This window comes from Labrus mixtus, chromosome 19 (assembly GCF_963584025.1).
Source record: "Labrus mixtus chromosome 19, fLabMix1.1, whole genome shotgun sequence".
Lineage (NCBI taxonomy): Eukaryota > Metazoa > Chordata > Actinopteri > Labriformes > Labridae > Labrus > Labrus mixtus.
This window is the reverse complement of record NC_083630.1, coordinates 11,240,055-11,258,532: the sequence shown is the minus strand read 5'-3', so window position 1 is coordinate 11,258,532 and position 18,478 is coordinate 11,240,055. Positions and strand designations below refer to the sequence as shown.

Genomic DNA, 18,478 nt, shown 5'->3' with positions numbered 1-18,478 from the left:
AACTTTATTAATGAATCCTGAATCACATCAGCTGCTGTTCACAAAGTCAAATTCAATATATTCTATGATTTTCTTCATGAAATTAAACTTGTTCATTATTTATATACTCTAGTCTACAGTAACTTGAATCTTAATGTACAAACACTTTACATATTTTGTTCTTTATTTTAGTGAGCAGTGCTTTCAGGTTGTTGTTAAAATAGGTTAAGATAACAGTGAAAGACTTCCTCTTAATGAGCTCACTAAACACTAAGACAAGTTATCGGGTTGTTTTTGGGTCAAACCGTGAATATACCTTTGACTAACGTGCGGATCGGTCGACTCACAGTCAACACAGGCAGCATAATCTCCAGCTCTCGCACATTATGACATTTGTCACAGCGGTGTCCTCAGTGTGATTTCTGTTGTACTTTCTCCGCACTAGGCACTGCTTACTCATGGCGCGTGCACCATCAGCGGTGCAGCGATCATGGAAGAGTGTCTTTTCACCATACTTAATGCATTTGTAGAAATTTGTATTCTGTTTGCGGTTTTCTTTCATGGCGCAGGTCTGTCTTCTGCACGATTCTGCATCTGCAGGCACTTCATCGCGCTGAGGCTGTTTTGGATATTCTGTCAGTCTGAAACTAAATGCGCCCCCTTTTTCTGGCCTGTGCTCATTGTAATTGTCTCTAGTGTTGTTTTATTAAGTTTATTGTCCCTTGTCTTGCAATAAAAGAAAGAAGAAACTAAATGCACCATACTGCATTTACCAAAATGTGCAGATCTAATATTGACAATCTGCGGGCAGACAAAGCCTTGGACCCCCCCTGAGTTCTTTGGCCTAAGGGGTCGCAGACCCCAGGTTGGGAAACAATGTACACGGCAACCAGTACAGCCTTCAAAGTTGTTTAAAAAAATCATATTCAATGTAAATGTTTATATCTGCCTATCCTAATTATTTCAATGTATTTATGGCAACCATGGTGCTGCATTCTTGTCTGCACCTCAGTTACAAAACAAGACATGAACAGGGACTGAAAGTGTCCAGCATCAGAAAGAAGGAATCAAAGCCTCTACTCCGACTTTTACAACGTCTACCCTCTAGTAGGTGCTAGAGAGCTCTGTAAACCAGCTGATGCAACAACAGTGTCTTCCTCACTCATTTTCTTATTAACATATAATGTCAGACAGTATCAGGGTCATCTCTATGTCTCTATCACAGACACAATTATTTAGAAGAGGGGGAAGAAAAGAAAGCAGGGACATCATTTACAAACATAAGGAAGAAATAAACCATGAAGACATTTTCAATAACTTACAACAGAAGTAGCCGGCTTATCAGCATTCAAATTAAACCGCCCTTTTGTTTTGTTGTATTCAGTGCAACAAAAGGTAGGATTTTGTAACATATATCATTTTAAAGACACCCTTAACTTCTCATAATTCGGATCATTTTGAGGATATTTAGGAATCATGTGATATCATCCCTTGTTTTCTTTTATGTTTGCCAACTTTAAGGACATGAGCAAGGATTTTTGTTCTTGCCTGTGAAATGACAGACCTCTAACTCCTTGTTTAGTTGGTCCTGATTCTAAATATGAGTCTGGAATAGTACACCTTGTAATTTTGTAAAAGATAGCTCTCGATTTAGTTATGTACCACCTAAAAATTAAATGTAATGCAACCTACAGACTCACCGGAATTGTTCCTGTCGCTGGGCCCTGCCACCACTGGCTCTCCCTGCTCTCCTCTCCTGGACTCCTTCCACCTCCCCGTCCTCCTTTCTCCTCCCGCTCCACCTGACTCCTGGCCCTCTGGCGCGGGGTTGCTGTCAGGTACAGACTCGAAGGCGCTCTCTTCGTCCTCATCCTCGTCCTGGGATGAGAACACCGTGCTGCCGGAGAGTCTGTTGCTGTCCACTGAGGAGAGGCGGGTGTGGCTGCAGTAGCGGCTCCTCCCCTCGTAGCCTGAGTTGCTGTAACATGACGTGCTGTAACAGGAAGTGCTGTAGCAGGAGGTGCTGTAGCAGGAGGTGTCACAGAACTCACACTCGTTCTCACCCGGAGGTCTGTGGGTGCTACCCCCAACTCTTCTTCCTCCCCCGTTGCTGGAATCTCCCTCCTCACTCTCCAGACAGGAGGGCGAGATCCTCCTGATTGCTGTATGTAGTCCCACTCCCTCACCTTCTAGGAGTTGGTTCAGCTCAGAGAGGCGTTCGATGGAGAGGCTGCGAGGTAGGGAGCGACGGCAGCAGGGGCCGGGACACTCTGGGACCTACAGGAACACACAAATAAAAACTTTTTTTAAAGATATTTTTGGGGCCATTTTCGCCCTTTATTCATAGCTTTCAGTGACGTCACCAGCGTGGAGGGCTGGAGGGAAAAACACGCTCAGGAAAGTAACGGCTACCGTTGAAAACCCTGTAGAACTGCAGCACAGACTTAATTTAACATCTCCTATAAACGACATGTTTACATCACCTGACAACCATAGCAAAACTAAGATATTAAGATGAACTTTGAGTTTGGGCCACACAGAACACTATTTATATCGCTGGAAACGGCAAAGTCCGTGCCGGTGTAACGTTTAAAAGAGTTACCATGTTAACTGGTGACTGTCAGCCGACTGAGTCTGGTTGTCGTACGGTACGTGTCCGAACGAAAGCCTTTTTGTTTGGCTTTAATTAAAACATATCTCATAAGTAATTTTGACATTATGATAATACAAAAACGGAACAAAGAGGCATTTGTTAGGACACTTTCAGTCGCGTTTGTCTGAAAGTCATCAGTTAACATGGTCACTCTTTTCACCGTAACACCAGAACGTCACTTCAGTGATATTGCTGATATTTAGAGGAGAATCCCTCTCCTTACATCGCTGTAGGATGAAAGTCTACAAACATACAGGCAGCTTTATGTATTATTGATCGGTCTGGGTCGATAATGCTGCTGTTTGATCCCCCTTGGGTATTTAAAAAGTATGTCTACTTCCCTTTATAATAAGAAGACTTGTAAATCTTTGCAAGGCCACACGAGAGAGGAAATATGTGAACACTGTTATTTCCGTGACATAACCTATTTGTTTTGCAAAAAACACATTTTACTGCAATCTTGCTACTTTGTCAAAGTCTACAGAATGACGCAGACCAGCTGAGATTGTAATGTAAACGATGCTAAGTTTATATTTGTCATTTCATTAGTGTAGCACAGGTCTGGTGACAGTTATTCTGGTGGATTGTTTAGTTCTGAGTTACCAGCTAATTAATCTAGGCAAAGTTTGTTTGGTGTAAAGTGTAATTAGTTTTGTGGTGTTTGTCGACAGTATTCAGAACAATTGAGGTAAAGTCATTCACTGTATAATCTGTGTCAGAACTTGGGGGGGGGCTTTTTAGTCCAATCTTTCCGAACCCATCTCTGCAATTTGACTGCGACATGAGTCATACCTGAGAAGGAGACAGGGTTGTATCATCATCATCCTCATCCTCCAGTCCCTCCTCGTCTTTGGAGGTTTTAAGGGTGGGTGATGTGGTATTGTCAGTGTTGTTTGTGTTTTCTCCCTCCCCAGTCTCCTCCTCTTCCTGGCTGGGAGCTCTGAGTTGAGCAGAGGGCAGACTGTGGAGGAGGTGGTGAATGCGGATGTAATGGGATCTGGGGGTCTCTGGTTCACCGCAGGCTGATGCAATCACCGTCTCCAGTTCAGACACGGGAAGGGAGCAGGGGCGGTTTTTGCGGCGGGATGGGGCATGGTTGTTGCAGGTTGAGAAAATAGATTGGCAGGTGCAGGGGACGCAGCTACTCTCTCCTCCCCCTGTCACCTCCTGAGGGGCCTCTTTAGCCGGTTCCACAGGGGCCTCCTGGGCTGCCTCTGTCTGGGCCTCGGCAATAGCAGCATCACTGTTTGTTGTTGATGCTTCAGGATTGTCTGAATCTGGCTTTGGCTGTGTTTCCTTACCAACCTCATCGTCTCCTACAGTGACGTCTTCCTCAGCAGGTGGTAAAGACGCTGCTTCCTGCACCTCCTCATTTTCCACCTGCAGGCTCTCTTCCCTTCCGTCCTCTCCCGCCGCTCCACTGCTCTCCTCCTGCTGTTCAGCCAAGAGTCCTTCCTCATGCTCCAACTGGGGCTCTTCCGGCGACGGGGGATCCTCCCTTACTGTGCTCTCCTCCTCCACAGCTCCTTGCTCCACCTCTGGTGTCACCTCAGCCTCCTCCTCATCAGCAGGTACTACCTCCTCAGGAGAGGCGGAGACTTCTTCTATCGATGCTGGTGCCGCCGAGGTTTCAGTTTCAGGAGGGGCATCCAGGGGAAGGTCAGGCATGTCAGGTCCCACACTTAGCGTGTCATCATCATGTGCATCAACAACATGGTTTTCATTTGCTGCATTTTCCACCTCGGGACAGGCTGCCTCAATGACCAGGGAGACCTCCTCATCGTCTAAAAAAAAAAAAACACAGGTAGATGCGAGAAATCAGCCCTTCCTCACTTTATTTAAAAAGTTTTTTTTTAAAACATGGCCTGAAAAAAATATCACTAGCCAGTGCTATTGAATCGCAGACATGGACATTTATACAGCACAGAGACCCATGCATTACATCATGCAAGACGAAACAAAAATCCATATTACACAAACCCTTGATTATAGGACATTAAAGTCTTTCATGTTCTGAAATACATATTTTTGAAAGTAGCCAATCCAAGGGAGGCTAGAAGACAGCCATAGTAGGGGGGTGATGAGAGAAGTTACTCGATATGATGATGATGTCATTGAACAAATTCACATTTAATTTGTTCATTTAAATGTTTAGAATAATTCAAATTTAGAGTAATTACAGCAGCTCATAGTGGTTTTAGATCATTTGACACATTTTAGCGACCAATCAACTTAACACCGAACGTTTTACATTCAATGCATGTTGGAGCTGTTTCCTCCTGCATCAGTCTGTTAACAGAGAATGTAGTCTGCATTGTTGTTCACACCCTTCATTTGTAATCTGAGTAACATTAGGACAGATGATCAAATTAAGTTTGTATTTCTTGTCTTTCAGTATAATGGCACGCTCCTTCACTGATCCATCCATAGGAGCTCTCTCTGTCCCTCCCTCTCTCAGAAATTGTGTTAAAGTCATTAAAAGAAAAAACTAATACATCTAGAGAAATATAAAGTTATGTTGTTCCGTCAGACTGGATGATCAGATGTTTGTGATAACATTGATTACGAGAAAAAAACCTCTCCAAAACCTAACTGCATAACGCTGAGATCTACTGTGAGTTTTATCACTGTGTAGGAAGTTCAAACAAGTTACTGAAAACTGGTGTAAAGATAATAAATTAAACATCTATACATCCCAATGTTTATTACATCTACATATGTGTACACCATCTACACATGTATACTACATCTAAATATGTATACTACATCTACACATGTTTACATCTACACATGTATACTACATCTAAATATGTATACTACATCTACACATGTATACTACATCTACACATGTGTACACCATCTACACATGTGTACACCATCTACACATGTATACTACATCTAAATATGTATACTACATATACACATGTATACTACATCTACACATGTGTACACCATCTACACATGTGTACACCAAATTTGCCAAATATCTGATAAAGTTCCCTCACCCATCTACACATTCCAGTTAAAGTGGTTAACATAAGTTACATGATTTTCAGAGCTAATGGGGACAGGGATGCTGCAGCACACTTAGAACCCCTACCTCTCATGCATATGAGCAGATCACACATCACCTTTGTCATTCCATTTAAGAGTAAGACATTTCTAACACTGCTTCCCTTTGTATTCATCAGTAATAGCAATAAGATATCCTTGAAAGCATGCATAATGGAACCATTTCTACTTGAAAGGATAAGATTTTAACAGTTTCCTCCCATATTTAAAAAAAAATGATTATGGAAAACAATTGGAGGGACTAACTGTCTATTTTCCGTTTGAAACACAGGGGAGAGAAGTTAGCATCAAACTTATGCTGTTGAGAATGTTAATCTGCATGTTAAAATATGTGTAAATGCATTAGCGGTATAGCTTTTGTTCTGTTACAAATGCATAGAGTCCTCTTAATCTCTACTGCATCATCAACACTTGTTATTTTTCTTTTTGAAGTTCCTCACTGTTTAACCACACTTCTTCTTCAGACTATTTCAAAATATTTCACTTATTTCCACAGGGCCAAGGGATGATAGCAGGATTGAGAGTGTATCTGTCAGCTCTACAAATTGCACGAGGCAGCGTGTACCTGGGTGAATAGAAGAGGTCAGCTCAAAGCGGAACTGCAGCTGTCCACAGACATGATCTGTCGGCAACCTGCGACCCAGCGTATAACTCACTACCCGATCCCTTTGGAAAAAAGATGGAGAGAGACAGAGAACGAGAGAAAAGAGTGAGTAGAATCAAAGTGCAGGGAGGAACAGGGAGAAAAAAGGAGATGAAAATGCAAAATTTCGCTAGATTATAGCATCACTTAACAAGCATACTGTATATATTATATTTGTAGTAAATTATATACAGCTTCTCTGTCCAGAAATCCTGTCATATTATAGTTAAAATCAGATGGTCCCATGAGATTTAAAAAGGCAACAACCGCCCACATGCTTATCGACTGTCAGTGTGGGTTTGTGGGAAATCTTCCACAGCTACACTGACTTGAATCATCGAGCACTGAAGTAATATTTGGAGAGAGGACAAACACAGTCCCTCTGCACTCAACCTCCTGTTTGAGTGTGTATGTGTAAGGAAGTAAGTGCTTCACCCAATGGCGTGTTTCTCCAGCAGTCTCTGGACGGGGACAGAGAGCTTCCCCAGGAAGCGTTTGATGATTGGCCGACTCTTGGCAAACTTGTCTTTCACCTCGATCTCCAGGACGTCAGTGGGCAGAGACACAAAGTTAAACCTCTGGAGAAAAAGATGAGCACAAAAGAGAGAGAAATGTAAAGATTAGAGCACAAACATTGTGTATGCACTACAGCTAGAACTTAAGGTCCCCTATAATGCCTTTTCTGGTTTTATATGCTCTTTACTGTGTTTTCCAAGTGTCCTGTGCATGTTTAGGCACATCTATGTGCAAAAATTCAAAGTCCGCGGAAACGCGGCTTCTCCTACCTCCTCCTGTTAGCTGTAGCATTAGCTGCATGTAACGCTCAGTTCTAGCCCCCCTCGATAAAAATGTGTCAGTCCAACGTCATTGTCAGTGTGAGATCACTGATCTAAGCCCATTGGCAGCTCATTTTGAAATTTCCGAGACGCGTGCTGAGCAACTGACCAATAACGACAGAGCGGATCGGCAGACCAATCAGAGCAGACTTGGCCCACGTGGGGTCTAACAGTGGGGGCTCAACAGAGCGTAGCTGACGGACTCAGAGCGGAGAGGGAGCAAGGAGGAGCTGTACATGAAAACAGACACTTTTTGTCGAACTTTAGCTATTGTGAACGTACAAAAGTAGGTACATAGATTAAATATACGAACCTCAAAAAGGGCATAATATGGGCTCTTTAATATCAGTATGCCAGTACTCATTTTATTTTTGAAAGAGGAAAGACAAAGAATTATCAAAACCAGACAAATATACTGTAGCATACATTTGTAGGAGAAGTCAATGCAGCCTGGCATTGACCTTTTAAGGCACAGGACTGATTTCAAGGACAGATAGTTTGATTAGCCAAGTTATTGATGTATTTGTTAATGCTCAGTCTGTAGGGAATCGGGTTGGGAATTGGAGGGTCACCGGTTCAAGTCCCAATGGCTGGTAGCTGGAGAAGTGCCAGATCACTTCCTGAGCACTGCTGAGGCGCCCTTGAGCAAGGCACCGAACCCCCCACTACTCAGGCATTCTGTCACGTGCAGCCCCCTCACTCTGACAACTCTCCATTAGTGCATTTCCATAGGATCCTGTTTTCTGTATTTCATGTTTGTGTAGCATGTCTGAATAACAGTGTAAAAGTCATTTTAACTCACAGGATTGAGAAAGTATGTAAAATAAAAATTAGTAAATTTCATCCCACGGGGGCGCTGGTGGTGCAGTGGTTAGTGTGCGCGCCCCATGCATGGAGACTACGGTCCTCCAAGCGGGCAGACCGGGTTCGAGTCCCACCTGTGGCTCCTTTCCCGCATGTCATTCCCTACTCTCTCTCCCTGATTTCCAACTCTATCCACTGCCCTATCTCTCCTTTGAAGGCACAAAAAATAAATCTTACAAAAAGAAAATTCATCCCACTAGAGTCTGTATTTCAATGCTCAACATACTTATTCAGGCAGGGATTTGTCTCCTTGACACTTTAACACTTTTTTATTTTTAAGTTAAAAATAAAAGATCAAGAGTCTACAGCATTGCTACTTACTATGTAAAGCCTTGCCTTGATACAGCAGTGCTTTGAAATTCTGTAAATGCTAATGTTGGCATGCTAACCAATGATAATGCAAAGATATTGACTGTAAGCAGGTACAGTTTTTACATCTTGGTGTGGTTCTGCTCTGCGGCTGACAAGAACATGAGAGCTCCGTGTTGTTTGACAGTAATTGTCTGACTCGTTTTTATCGTGTTTTGTCCTGTCTGGTTGTTGCTGTCGTTTTAGTTATGTTTTTATTTGCGCTCATTGTGCAAGACAAATCTTTGTGGTAATAAAGCTTTCATTCATTCATTCATTCAAGTTAAGCATACCGGTAGTTAGGCTACATTCATGCCAAATAAAGCCAGCATGAAAAAAGTCACTCAGTTTGTTTTTGAACGAGGTGGCTGGAAACCACTCTGTAATAAAATAAAGCTCTGCAAAAGTGTCTGTGGCCAAATATGATCATGTCTTGACTTGAGCTTATATAGCACTTTTCTAGCCTTCCGACGACTCAAAGCTCTTTTACACCGCAGGACACACCTACACATTCACACACTGATAGTGGTCGCTATGTAATATCATCCATCAGAAGTAACTAATCCCATTCATACACCGCCACTGAAGCAGCGAGAGCAGTTCGGGTTAAGTGTCTTGCCCAAGGGCACATCTAAAGCATTTTTTGCTTTAGTTTGGATGATTTCAAACACCTTCTTCTCCTGTTCTGTGTCCTACTCGATCTCAGTCCGTCACTGAGGTCATTGGCCACGTTTCTGAAATGCTGCTTCAGGGCCTTAAACTTCAAAGGTCCAAATCTTGCAAAGCGGTTTCTTAATATTCCTCCTGGAATATTATTCAGACAGAAACACACAGCACAGCTTAAAGCTCCTTTAGACTTACTTAATTACTTACATTTCACCAGATTTGGCTTAGGAATTCTTGATTCTTAGAAAACTAGTGGTACTTATTATAAGCTATTCGCACCTTAAATCCAATGAAGTCCAACTGTTTTCAAAATAAAATGAACTGGTCGTTCTTATTGATATATATTTAGAGCCCACATTCGTTTGTCTTGCTTTCCTCTAGTCTCCTCACTTGTTTCCTTTACTTGTTCACGCTTGTATTAGTTAACACACATAAAATAATGGGTGCAACATGAGGTTTCTGCTTTCAAAGTGTAAATAAAAAAATGTATCTTTTATGTCTTCCTTCTTAACCTTCTGAATTCCTTCTCTGCCCTGTTTTTTCTTTTGACATGTATTCCATTCATTGAACTACATTTATATGTACATTGACAGTTGCAGGCTACTTGATAAAGCTAATGAAAGCAGGGACTCGTATGCTTGTTTTCAGGAACATATAAGTACCTTGACACTGAAAGGACTGGTATTAAACATCAAAGTGGCTGTTTCTGGTTTTCTGGTTGGGCTGTGAATTATAATTTTCAATCCTACATCTTGAAGACCCTTTGTATAAAAAAGGATACAAGTAAGTATGAAATGGGAGGAAAAGAGAGCAAAAAACTAACTGACATGACAAAAAAAAAATGCACCTGGTTGCCTGAAATAATGAATTTATGGTGTTAGGAATACAGAAAATACAAGTAGGAGGGAGCGAGAGATGCTTGGCTGGGGAAATCAGTGTGAAGGGTGATAAAGGAGCAGGATGAAAAGGAGTCAGAGTGAATAATTTAGAAGATGAGCCAGAAGAGAGCAGACAGAGCAAAAGTGTGTGTTTGTGAGTGGAGCACGCAGGACAAACTCAATAAAGAGGGTACGATGGTGCAGAAGAGAGAGAGAGAGAGTGAGAGGAGGAGGAAGAGGAGGAGGGAGTGTGTGTGGTTGCAGGAGAGGAACACAATATTAATCTGTAGGAGGAGAGAAATGCAGCTGTAGAGGAGGAACGTGCAGACAGACAGGTTAGCTAGAGAGAAGAGGAAGGGTAATAAAGAAAACCTGTATTTATTACTGTTAAGATGTGAGATTTGACATTATCCAAAATGATCCCTAATAAAACTGGACAGTGCCTTTAGCTGGTAATACAGGATTATTCTTGACATTTCTTTTTAGCCTAAGTTTAGATAACCTTGAGACATGACAACATGACCAGAGAACCAAATTTAAAGAAGGAGTTGAAAGCCTTCCCAAAAAGGAAGCAAAAAGGTCCAACTGATCTTGGCAAATTTTGTTGACCAACTTTATCCATAGACTGGACATAATAAAAATTGGACAAAGCCTGAGTGACGTCACCCATCTGTTCCTGCAGGGGGCGCTGGAGTCCCAATCGATGGCAGTCGCCATACTGGAAATGCTGTCTCAGCCTAACTTTCAATCAACCTAACGACAGGCTGAGAGCTGGAGCTGAGGCGGGTTTTAAGCCTCCTGACAAACCGGTTACGGTGCCCGCCTGTCAATCAGGTCAGCTACACGCCTTATTGTGAATAAAGCAGTGTGTGCCGATCGAGACATGAGCTAATCAGACCTATTAAATTTTTTGAACCAGGCTGTACACATGTTAATCTCTGCTGTAAAAACAGTTTTTTTAGAATGGGTGTGTATGCTACTTCCTGTGCTTCTGCAGCCAGCCTCAAGTGGACACTCAATGAACTGCATGATTTTTGCACTTTTACATTGGCTTCATTTCCAACACTGGAGGTTGCTGCTTGTCTTTATCATGTCAATGCTCTGAATGTCTTTCATTCATTCACTTTTGAAATTTGTTCTTGAATTTGTGAGGGACAGTATAAAATAAAGAGGTTTAAAAATATATTTTTTAAATTCTTATTCCTTGTTAAAAACGTGTGTAGATTATCTATCTATGTTGCAACTAGACACTTGAACATTTGGTTGTAGTTTTTGGCTGCCCTCTGCTAGTAGCCGCTCATGTAACTTTGTGTCACTCCCCTCAGGCAGAGAGGAAGAACGCGATACAGAGGGCTGATCATTTCTCTTATCTAACTCTACATCCTCTCATTTTAAAACTCACAGTCTTCACACTACATCAACCCTGACTCAAGTGACATCACTAAAGACCATTTATCAGACTTCACACACCACTCTTCAGACACTGCAGGGTTTTACAACTTTTTTTTTTTTTTTGCATATTCAGTAATATTCACTCGTACAAAAAAGCACAAGAAACAAATGTGATTCTAATGTTTTTTTGTATAAATACATTTAGAGTGATGGGGAAATAACTGCACTAACATCCTTAATATGACTGGGTTCACGTTTAGTAAGAACACTTCTCTCTTGGGGACATCTGAATGTAACACTACTGTGTTGATTTGGACACAGAACATACAAAGAAGAAGATAATGGAATCTCATTCAGCACCACATGCGATCAAAACTGTAAAATTAGACCCAATATTTGTTTGAATGTCACAACATGTGAGGTCTCATTAAAAAGTTATAAAGGGGATTTTTATGGATGGGGATTTTGGTATTTTCATTGATATTAAAACTACTACAGAGACTCTGTAATGAGTGTGAATCAACTCTAAGGAGGGAGGAGGGGGTGGGGGGAGACTGTCTCTTCAATGTTTTGAATTTGGACCGCAGTACCCATTTTAAACGCTAGGTATCAGAGTTACATACTGCTCCTTTAACATTCAGCAGTGCTAGAAGACACAAGCTTTTTTATGAAGATACTTAAAATACCACACAGTGTGACTTCAAATTGACAACAATCAAAGTCCAATCTTCATATCCAAATATTACAATGTGGCCAGCATATTCCAATTGAGGTTGAATTTCACAATGACTAAATTAGTCACTCCCAGACACAAGCCTCAAATCCAATCAAAGGGGACAACAGCTGACCAAGGCTGACGACTTGGACCACCCCCCCCCCCCGCAAATACTGCTTCTCTTTATCCCTTTCTAAATTTAGTTGGTCTGATGAACCATCACCAATCTCCAAATTAAAAAACAAATAATTAAACTTAATAAACTCATCGTCCACATGGAGAGCATTAATCTAGATGAGACATATGTTCATATAATGATAAAAATGTATCTACTATGATTTGGCTTCAATGCAAGTGCTCTTTATTATTATACTTGTTTCCAATTATCTTTTTTTTTTTCAGTCAAAATCACAAGTCATCATCTTTTTTTAAATATATCACCCATGTCTCTTAAATCTGCATCGAGCTGGACTACAGAGCATGCCATAGAGCTGCATTCGGGTGATACAGTACATCACTGCCAAGCAAGCTGAGCTCCAATCAACATGGGAGCTGTTTGGAAAAGGAGAGTGGCTTTGAGTTGATTGGATGCTGCCAAGACAGACACTGCATTACATCCATGTGTGGGGTCTCCCGAGGGACATCAGAGAGGATAGAAGCTGTGCTATACAGCGGTGAGACAGCAAACAGCTCCAAGTTGTATACTGCATATACAGTATGTGCTATTGTGCAAAAATATTAAAATGTAAAAACAGAACAAGTTATTAGAATATTGGTCAATTTTACCTTTAAAAGTAAAAAAAAAAAAAAAAGTTAAGTTGGCTTTTTTTGAGTCAACGGTTGCGTTTAAATCTGGGTCATCTGCAGCAGCACTCCCCTTTATTAGGTTTTGAATGTCTATAAGCCTGAGACTGTGTTCCTTCAAATAAAAGGTTTGTTTTTTCTTCACAAGTTCACTGAATAAGGAGAGTGTCGGTAACTGACTATACTCCAGAAAGAACAGCTCTAATTGGACCTAAAGATGACGCGTGAACACATCTTCAGTGTCAGCTCACAGTAAAAGAAACTCGGCAGAAATGGAGAAAATGTGAATTTCTTCTTTATCCTCTAAGGCTAAATGAAACCTCATGAGCAGTTTTTAAAAGATTATTTTGGGGGGTTTTATGTCTTTGTTTAAAGAGGATAGAACAGTAGATATCATTTGAAATTTGGATGAGAGAGTGAGGGATGTCATGAATATTTTGATATAGCCCCTATACATGGGGAGCACGTCATAACTTTTAGGCTATCTGGCACCTGCATGAGCTTTTTTAATCCCCAGAAAAAACACAGTTTGCAAATACATGGGAACATTTAGCAGGAGTTAATACTGACAAAGAGTACAAAATGCAATGATTGGATTTGGAAGTGATACAAGAGAGCATTCATAAGCTGATAATATCTGTGTTGTGTGTCTGATAGTTTAATAACAGTTTGTTGATCCCCAGGTGCCCAAAAACAAATCAACGCAGCTTTCACTTGCAGGGTAAGCATTTTGGACTTGTGGTGCAAGCGCCCCATGTGTGGAGGCTGAGGTTCTCCAGGCGGGCGGCCTGGTTTCTGACTTTTCCACTGTCCTGTCCCCCCCACCCCATAATGTAGCAGAAACCAAACAAGCAGGGACTGAGACACGACAGGTGTCTAACCTTTAATGCAACCTTCTAGAAACATAGTCATTGTTAACTACAAACTTGAGTGATACATATTCTTCTTAAAAGCCTGGCTGAAAATGAAAAAAAATAACACTTTTAAGCATTAGAAATGTAATTCCTCTATGAAATGATTTTGGAGCAAATGATAATGTAACTTTAAACTAATTTGCTCATGCCATTAATCTGCAGCATCCATAAAATGGTGGACAGTAATGAACACTGCAGAAATGTCTGGTTTCCAAGAATAAGTTGCAAAATGAGAAAATCAATTGGCTGATCTTGTTTTCTACAAAGCAAACACGATTTTCATGGATTACAATCATCATCTCTGTGAACAGCTGAAACCTAAGGAGAACCCAATTACCTCCTGCTTTGGAGGATTGCCATTAGAGATTGAAGTTTTCTAGCAAGATTGAGTCTATTAAAAATCCAACAAATGAAACAAATACCAAACTAAAAAGCTACGTTGATTGTCAAGACCACTGTTTGCTTTCTACCCATGCATAAAAGGATCTCTTTGGTCTTCACCTCTAAAGTTAAACATTCATCTTAAAGTTTTTCATAAGCATCAGGCTTGTTTTTTTTTTTCAATGTTAAAAAGCATTTTATCTGCTTGTCTCAAGCTGAATCCATCAAGATAATTAAGTCTGCAGAGCAAAGTGATATGAACCATTGTGTGTGAGTACTAGAACAGACTTTAACAGTATTAAGTATTAACAGATATAAGATGCGTTTACTGCTGACCTTGAGTTAGACGAGAACAACACCAACCATGATACCTTTATCATGTGGGCGGCAGTAGCTCAGTCTGTAGGGACTTGGGCTGGGAATCAGAGGGTCGCTGGTTCAAGTCCCGGCACGGATCAAGTCCGGAAACTGGTCTGATAGCTGGAGAGGTGCCAGGCCACCTCCTGAGCACTGCCAAGGTGCCCTTGAGCAAGGCACCCAACCCCGCCCCCCCTGCTGTGGGCAGCCCCCTCACTCTGAGACCCCTCCATTAGTGCATGTCCATAGGATCCTGTTCGTGCATGTTTGTGTAGCATGTTAACTAGACAGAGTGTAAAAAACGAATTTCCCCTCACGGGATCAAGAAAGTATAAATTATTATTATTTATGCATCAAAAATTGCAACAGATGAGACCTCAGGGTGCTTTGAACATTCTACTGTGTCTCTGCTTTCATTTTTCTCTTTAAAGCCAGACACAATCATTGTCTACATTCTGGAGACTGTACATGTGCACATTATTCAGACATCCATCTTTCATCAGAACTCATTCCTAATTCCGTTTTTTCCAAAGGGAGACGGAGATGTTCAAGGTGAAACTCTTCTCCACTTGGACAACAACAGCTGGAGACTTATAAGCAGAGCCAAGGACATCGATGACACAGGAAACATTGTGGGCACAGGTAATAGAGTTTCAACTATTTAAATGTCTAAATATAGCTTGGAAATCTATCACCCCACTGCTGCTGCTGTTTTGTTTTTCCTTTTGCACGTTTGTGTGTGTGTGTGTGTGTGTGTGTGTGTGTGTACCTCTGTGCTCCACTGAGGGTTGACTGTGTTGCAGACCACCCCGGAGCGTTTCTCCTGGCCGTGGTGTGGCAGCGAGGGGAAGATGCTGTGCTTTCCCGGCTGGATGGAGAGCTTCAGGTAGGGGTCCGGATTGAAGAACATCCCCTTCTTCAAGCTGACTGCCTGGAGGTCTGCATTAGATGAAGGCAAAGAAGTAGAGGGTCGTTTGTTTTCTGTTGTACTCGCAAACTGACCAAGATTCAGACCAATAGAGAAACAGCTTTTGTCACTCGTTCAACTAAACTAAATTCATCATAAGACGATTTTTTGCTGTATTTTTTGGTTGGACTGGGTATGAAAACAGTAAGAAAATGTTTCTATATCTCTAGGAATTGGAACAAGAGAAAGTCCAATGACAGCGATCTGAAAGTATGTCATGAGTTGATCTTTTCAGAGTTTATTTCATTGTATAGTTTGTTTCCTCTTGGATTAATTGGAGCTGAATTTAAAGGGACAAATCAAATATTTTTGGTAGAAAACCCCATAACTGTACATTGAATGTAATGTAGTACAAACAGAGAAATTGTCTCGCTGTGTACTAGCGTGCAGGCTGAGGTAGGAGTGAAGAACGGGTCCAGTTTTGCGGATGTTCCCACGCTAAGAGCTAACATGCTCAAAGCCAGCTCTAGATACAGTGTCTGGAAAGGAAATAGTAAGCTAACTTTACTGCCAAGCACGGAGGCAAGCTTTTTACGACTCTGTTCTTTTAATTACAGAAAGGTTGATTGGAACAGAGACACGGATTATTTAATCAATGTCTGTGGTTAAAAAGAATTACAGCAGGTCAATAATAACGGATAGGGAATGTTGGTGACGCTTAAAGGACGAAAAGTGTGTTTAAGTTGGTCTGGGCAGTGGGCAAAATACGTATACGTGATATATGTCATGATCAGAAGGGGAAAAAAAGTTGAATTCGTTACGCTGCCAAGAGAGAATTTCAATTGTTTCATATCTATATCGGGGCCTTCAAGACAACATGATGTTTTTTCATACTTTACAGGCATGTACAAAGCAATGTCAAAGACTCCTGGCAGATTTTTGAGGTTGAAGGGAAGGTGTGAAATAAGAGGTGTTAGACAAGATACCCTGTGAGGTGAAAGGGACAGGTGCGTGCTTTTATTCTGAAAACAACAGGAAGTGACTTATAACAATGCTGATTTGACTACTTATGAACATAAGTGGCAGCAGCAGTGACTTCGACTGACACCGTCGATAAAGGCAGCGAAAGTATTTAAGCTTCTGCATAACACTGCGCCGGACCTGGACAGACAGACATCAGTATGATTTTTTTGATCTGAAAGTATGATATAAAAATCACATGTTTTATAACTGCAGAACTTGTCTAAGAATCCTAATTGGGTATTTTGCAGTAGTATGTATAACTGCAAATGAAGGTCAGTGTAAGTTCAGGCAGAAAGACGGTTTCATACTCATACATTTATACCTTCATCCGTTAGTCATCATGAATTCATGTCACTCTCCCTCTGTCTTCCTGCTCAGGTGATCATCTGAGACGCACCACAGCCCTTGAGCTGGTCAACAATCCTCCTGTCATGTTCTTCGATAAGCCAATTGGTTAATAATTACCCGCCTAATTTGAATTGTATTTCTTTTTATGGATCAAAATAAATATCTGTGTTGATTTTTGTTCCCTTCCTGCATCTGCTATTTATCACACAGAGTCACTTTCTGCTATTTATCACACAGAGTCACTTTAATCACAGTCACTTTATCTTGTCATTCTCTGTAAATACTGTCTCAATTCTCAATTCCCCCCTGCTAACTTCATTCATTCATTCATTCATTCATTTTGTACTTGTATATACCCCTTGTTTTTTATTTTTTATTTATTTTTATTTTATTTTATTTTATATTTTATTCTTATTTTTATTTTTATTTTATTTTATTTTATTTTTATTTATTCTGTTTAATGTGTATTTTGTATTTTCGAGCTTCTTGTCTGTGCTGCTGTAACACCCGAATTTCCCCTCTGGGGATCAATAAAGTATTATCCTATCCTATCCTATCCTATCTCTTCCCAGTGGTCTGGACAGCGCATCCTGCTCCCAGGTCGTCTCCCCCATGAAGTCTCTGGCTCAGGGCGGACGGACAATCATCTGCACCGAGCTGATTGGAGGCGTTTACTCTTTAAGTATTTAACAAACCGGATTCTGTCACAACCGCTATCAACCAATCATCCTGCTGCTGTCATATTTAAAAAGAAAATCTGTTCCTCTCTCTGTCGTTGTGAGTTTGTCATCACCCCTCACCTCCATTCCATATGAACAGTGTTCCTGACCAGCTCCTCTTCAGTCCACTTCTCATCACATCCTACATACTTCCACCACCACTGCCACCACCAGTGTCCAGACTCCTTCAGGTGGGTATCCTATCCTGCTGTCGGCCTCACCTCCGCTTCCGAGTACATGAAGACATCACGATGGAGTTTAACCGCCAAAGACATCGCACATTTTCTCTTTTTCCAAACTTGTAAATGAAACAACTGTTTCCTCATTATTTGTTCTCCAAAATCAAAAACCTTTATAACTCATTTAGCTATTGCTATTTGTGCTAACTTCTAATTTGCCAAAATGTAAACAATTACAGGGTATAAAAAGGGTCTGTGTAAATCACTGAGTCCATGGAAACATGGTTTTGTCTGATGGAAGGGTTAGGGTTGATATTGAAAACCCCTGGTTAAGAGTTCATAATTACCCAGCTGGTATTGATTTGAGCACACAACTGCTTTTTGAGAGACAACACTGAAACAACAGACATTGACAGAAAGAGCTGTAGGTCAAGGAAAGGGGTCGGATGAGGACAGAGCATGTGAATGCATTGATTAACGTGTTCTGAGTGCTGTGGAAAAAAAGAAGATGGGATTGGATGGAGGGATACAGACAGATGTTGATTACCTACCTGACAGGGAAAAGTTAATGAGTCTCCTGTTGCCCAGTCCATGGTTGACTTCAGGACTAACCACAGGCTTCAACACCTGAGGACACAAATAGACATGAGTTGGGAAGCAGCCTTAAATGAAAGGAACATGAAAAACTTGCTCAGTTCTTACTCCTCTTCTACACCAGAGTTATCTTTCCTTTGTTGGAAGATGAAACTTTAATGATGCCCACGAGCAAAAATAGGTCAGCGCAGCCATCTATGAATGTT

General features: G+C 41.1%; 1 protein-coding gene across 1 annotated transcript in view; it reads right to left on the bottom strand.

The window, feature by feature from the left end:
- The window catches only part of LOC132994269 (E3 ubiquitin-protein ligase HECW1), a 56,869-nt gene that overhangs the window by 24,258 nt on the left and 14,133 nt on the right, over positions 1-18,478 (bottom strand). The window contains exons 4-9 of the mRNA XM_061064510.1: positions 18,230-18,305; positions 15,272-15,441; positions 6,783-6,925; positions 6,270-6,370; positions 3,425-4,416; positions 1,680-2,256 (exon numbers count right to left, since the gene is read on the bottom strand). Of these exons, the coding sequence (XP_060920493.1) occupies positions 1,680-2,256; positions 3,425-4,416; positions 6,270-6,370; positions 6,783-6,925; positions 15,272-15,441; positions 18,230-18,305 (2,059 nt within the window). The remainder of the gene's footprint in view (positions 1-1,679; positions 2,257-3,424; positions 4,417-6,269; positions 6,371-6,782; positions 6,926-15,271; positions 15,442-18,229; positions 18,306-18,478) is intronic.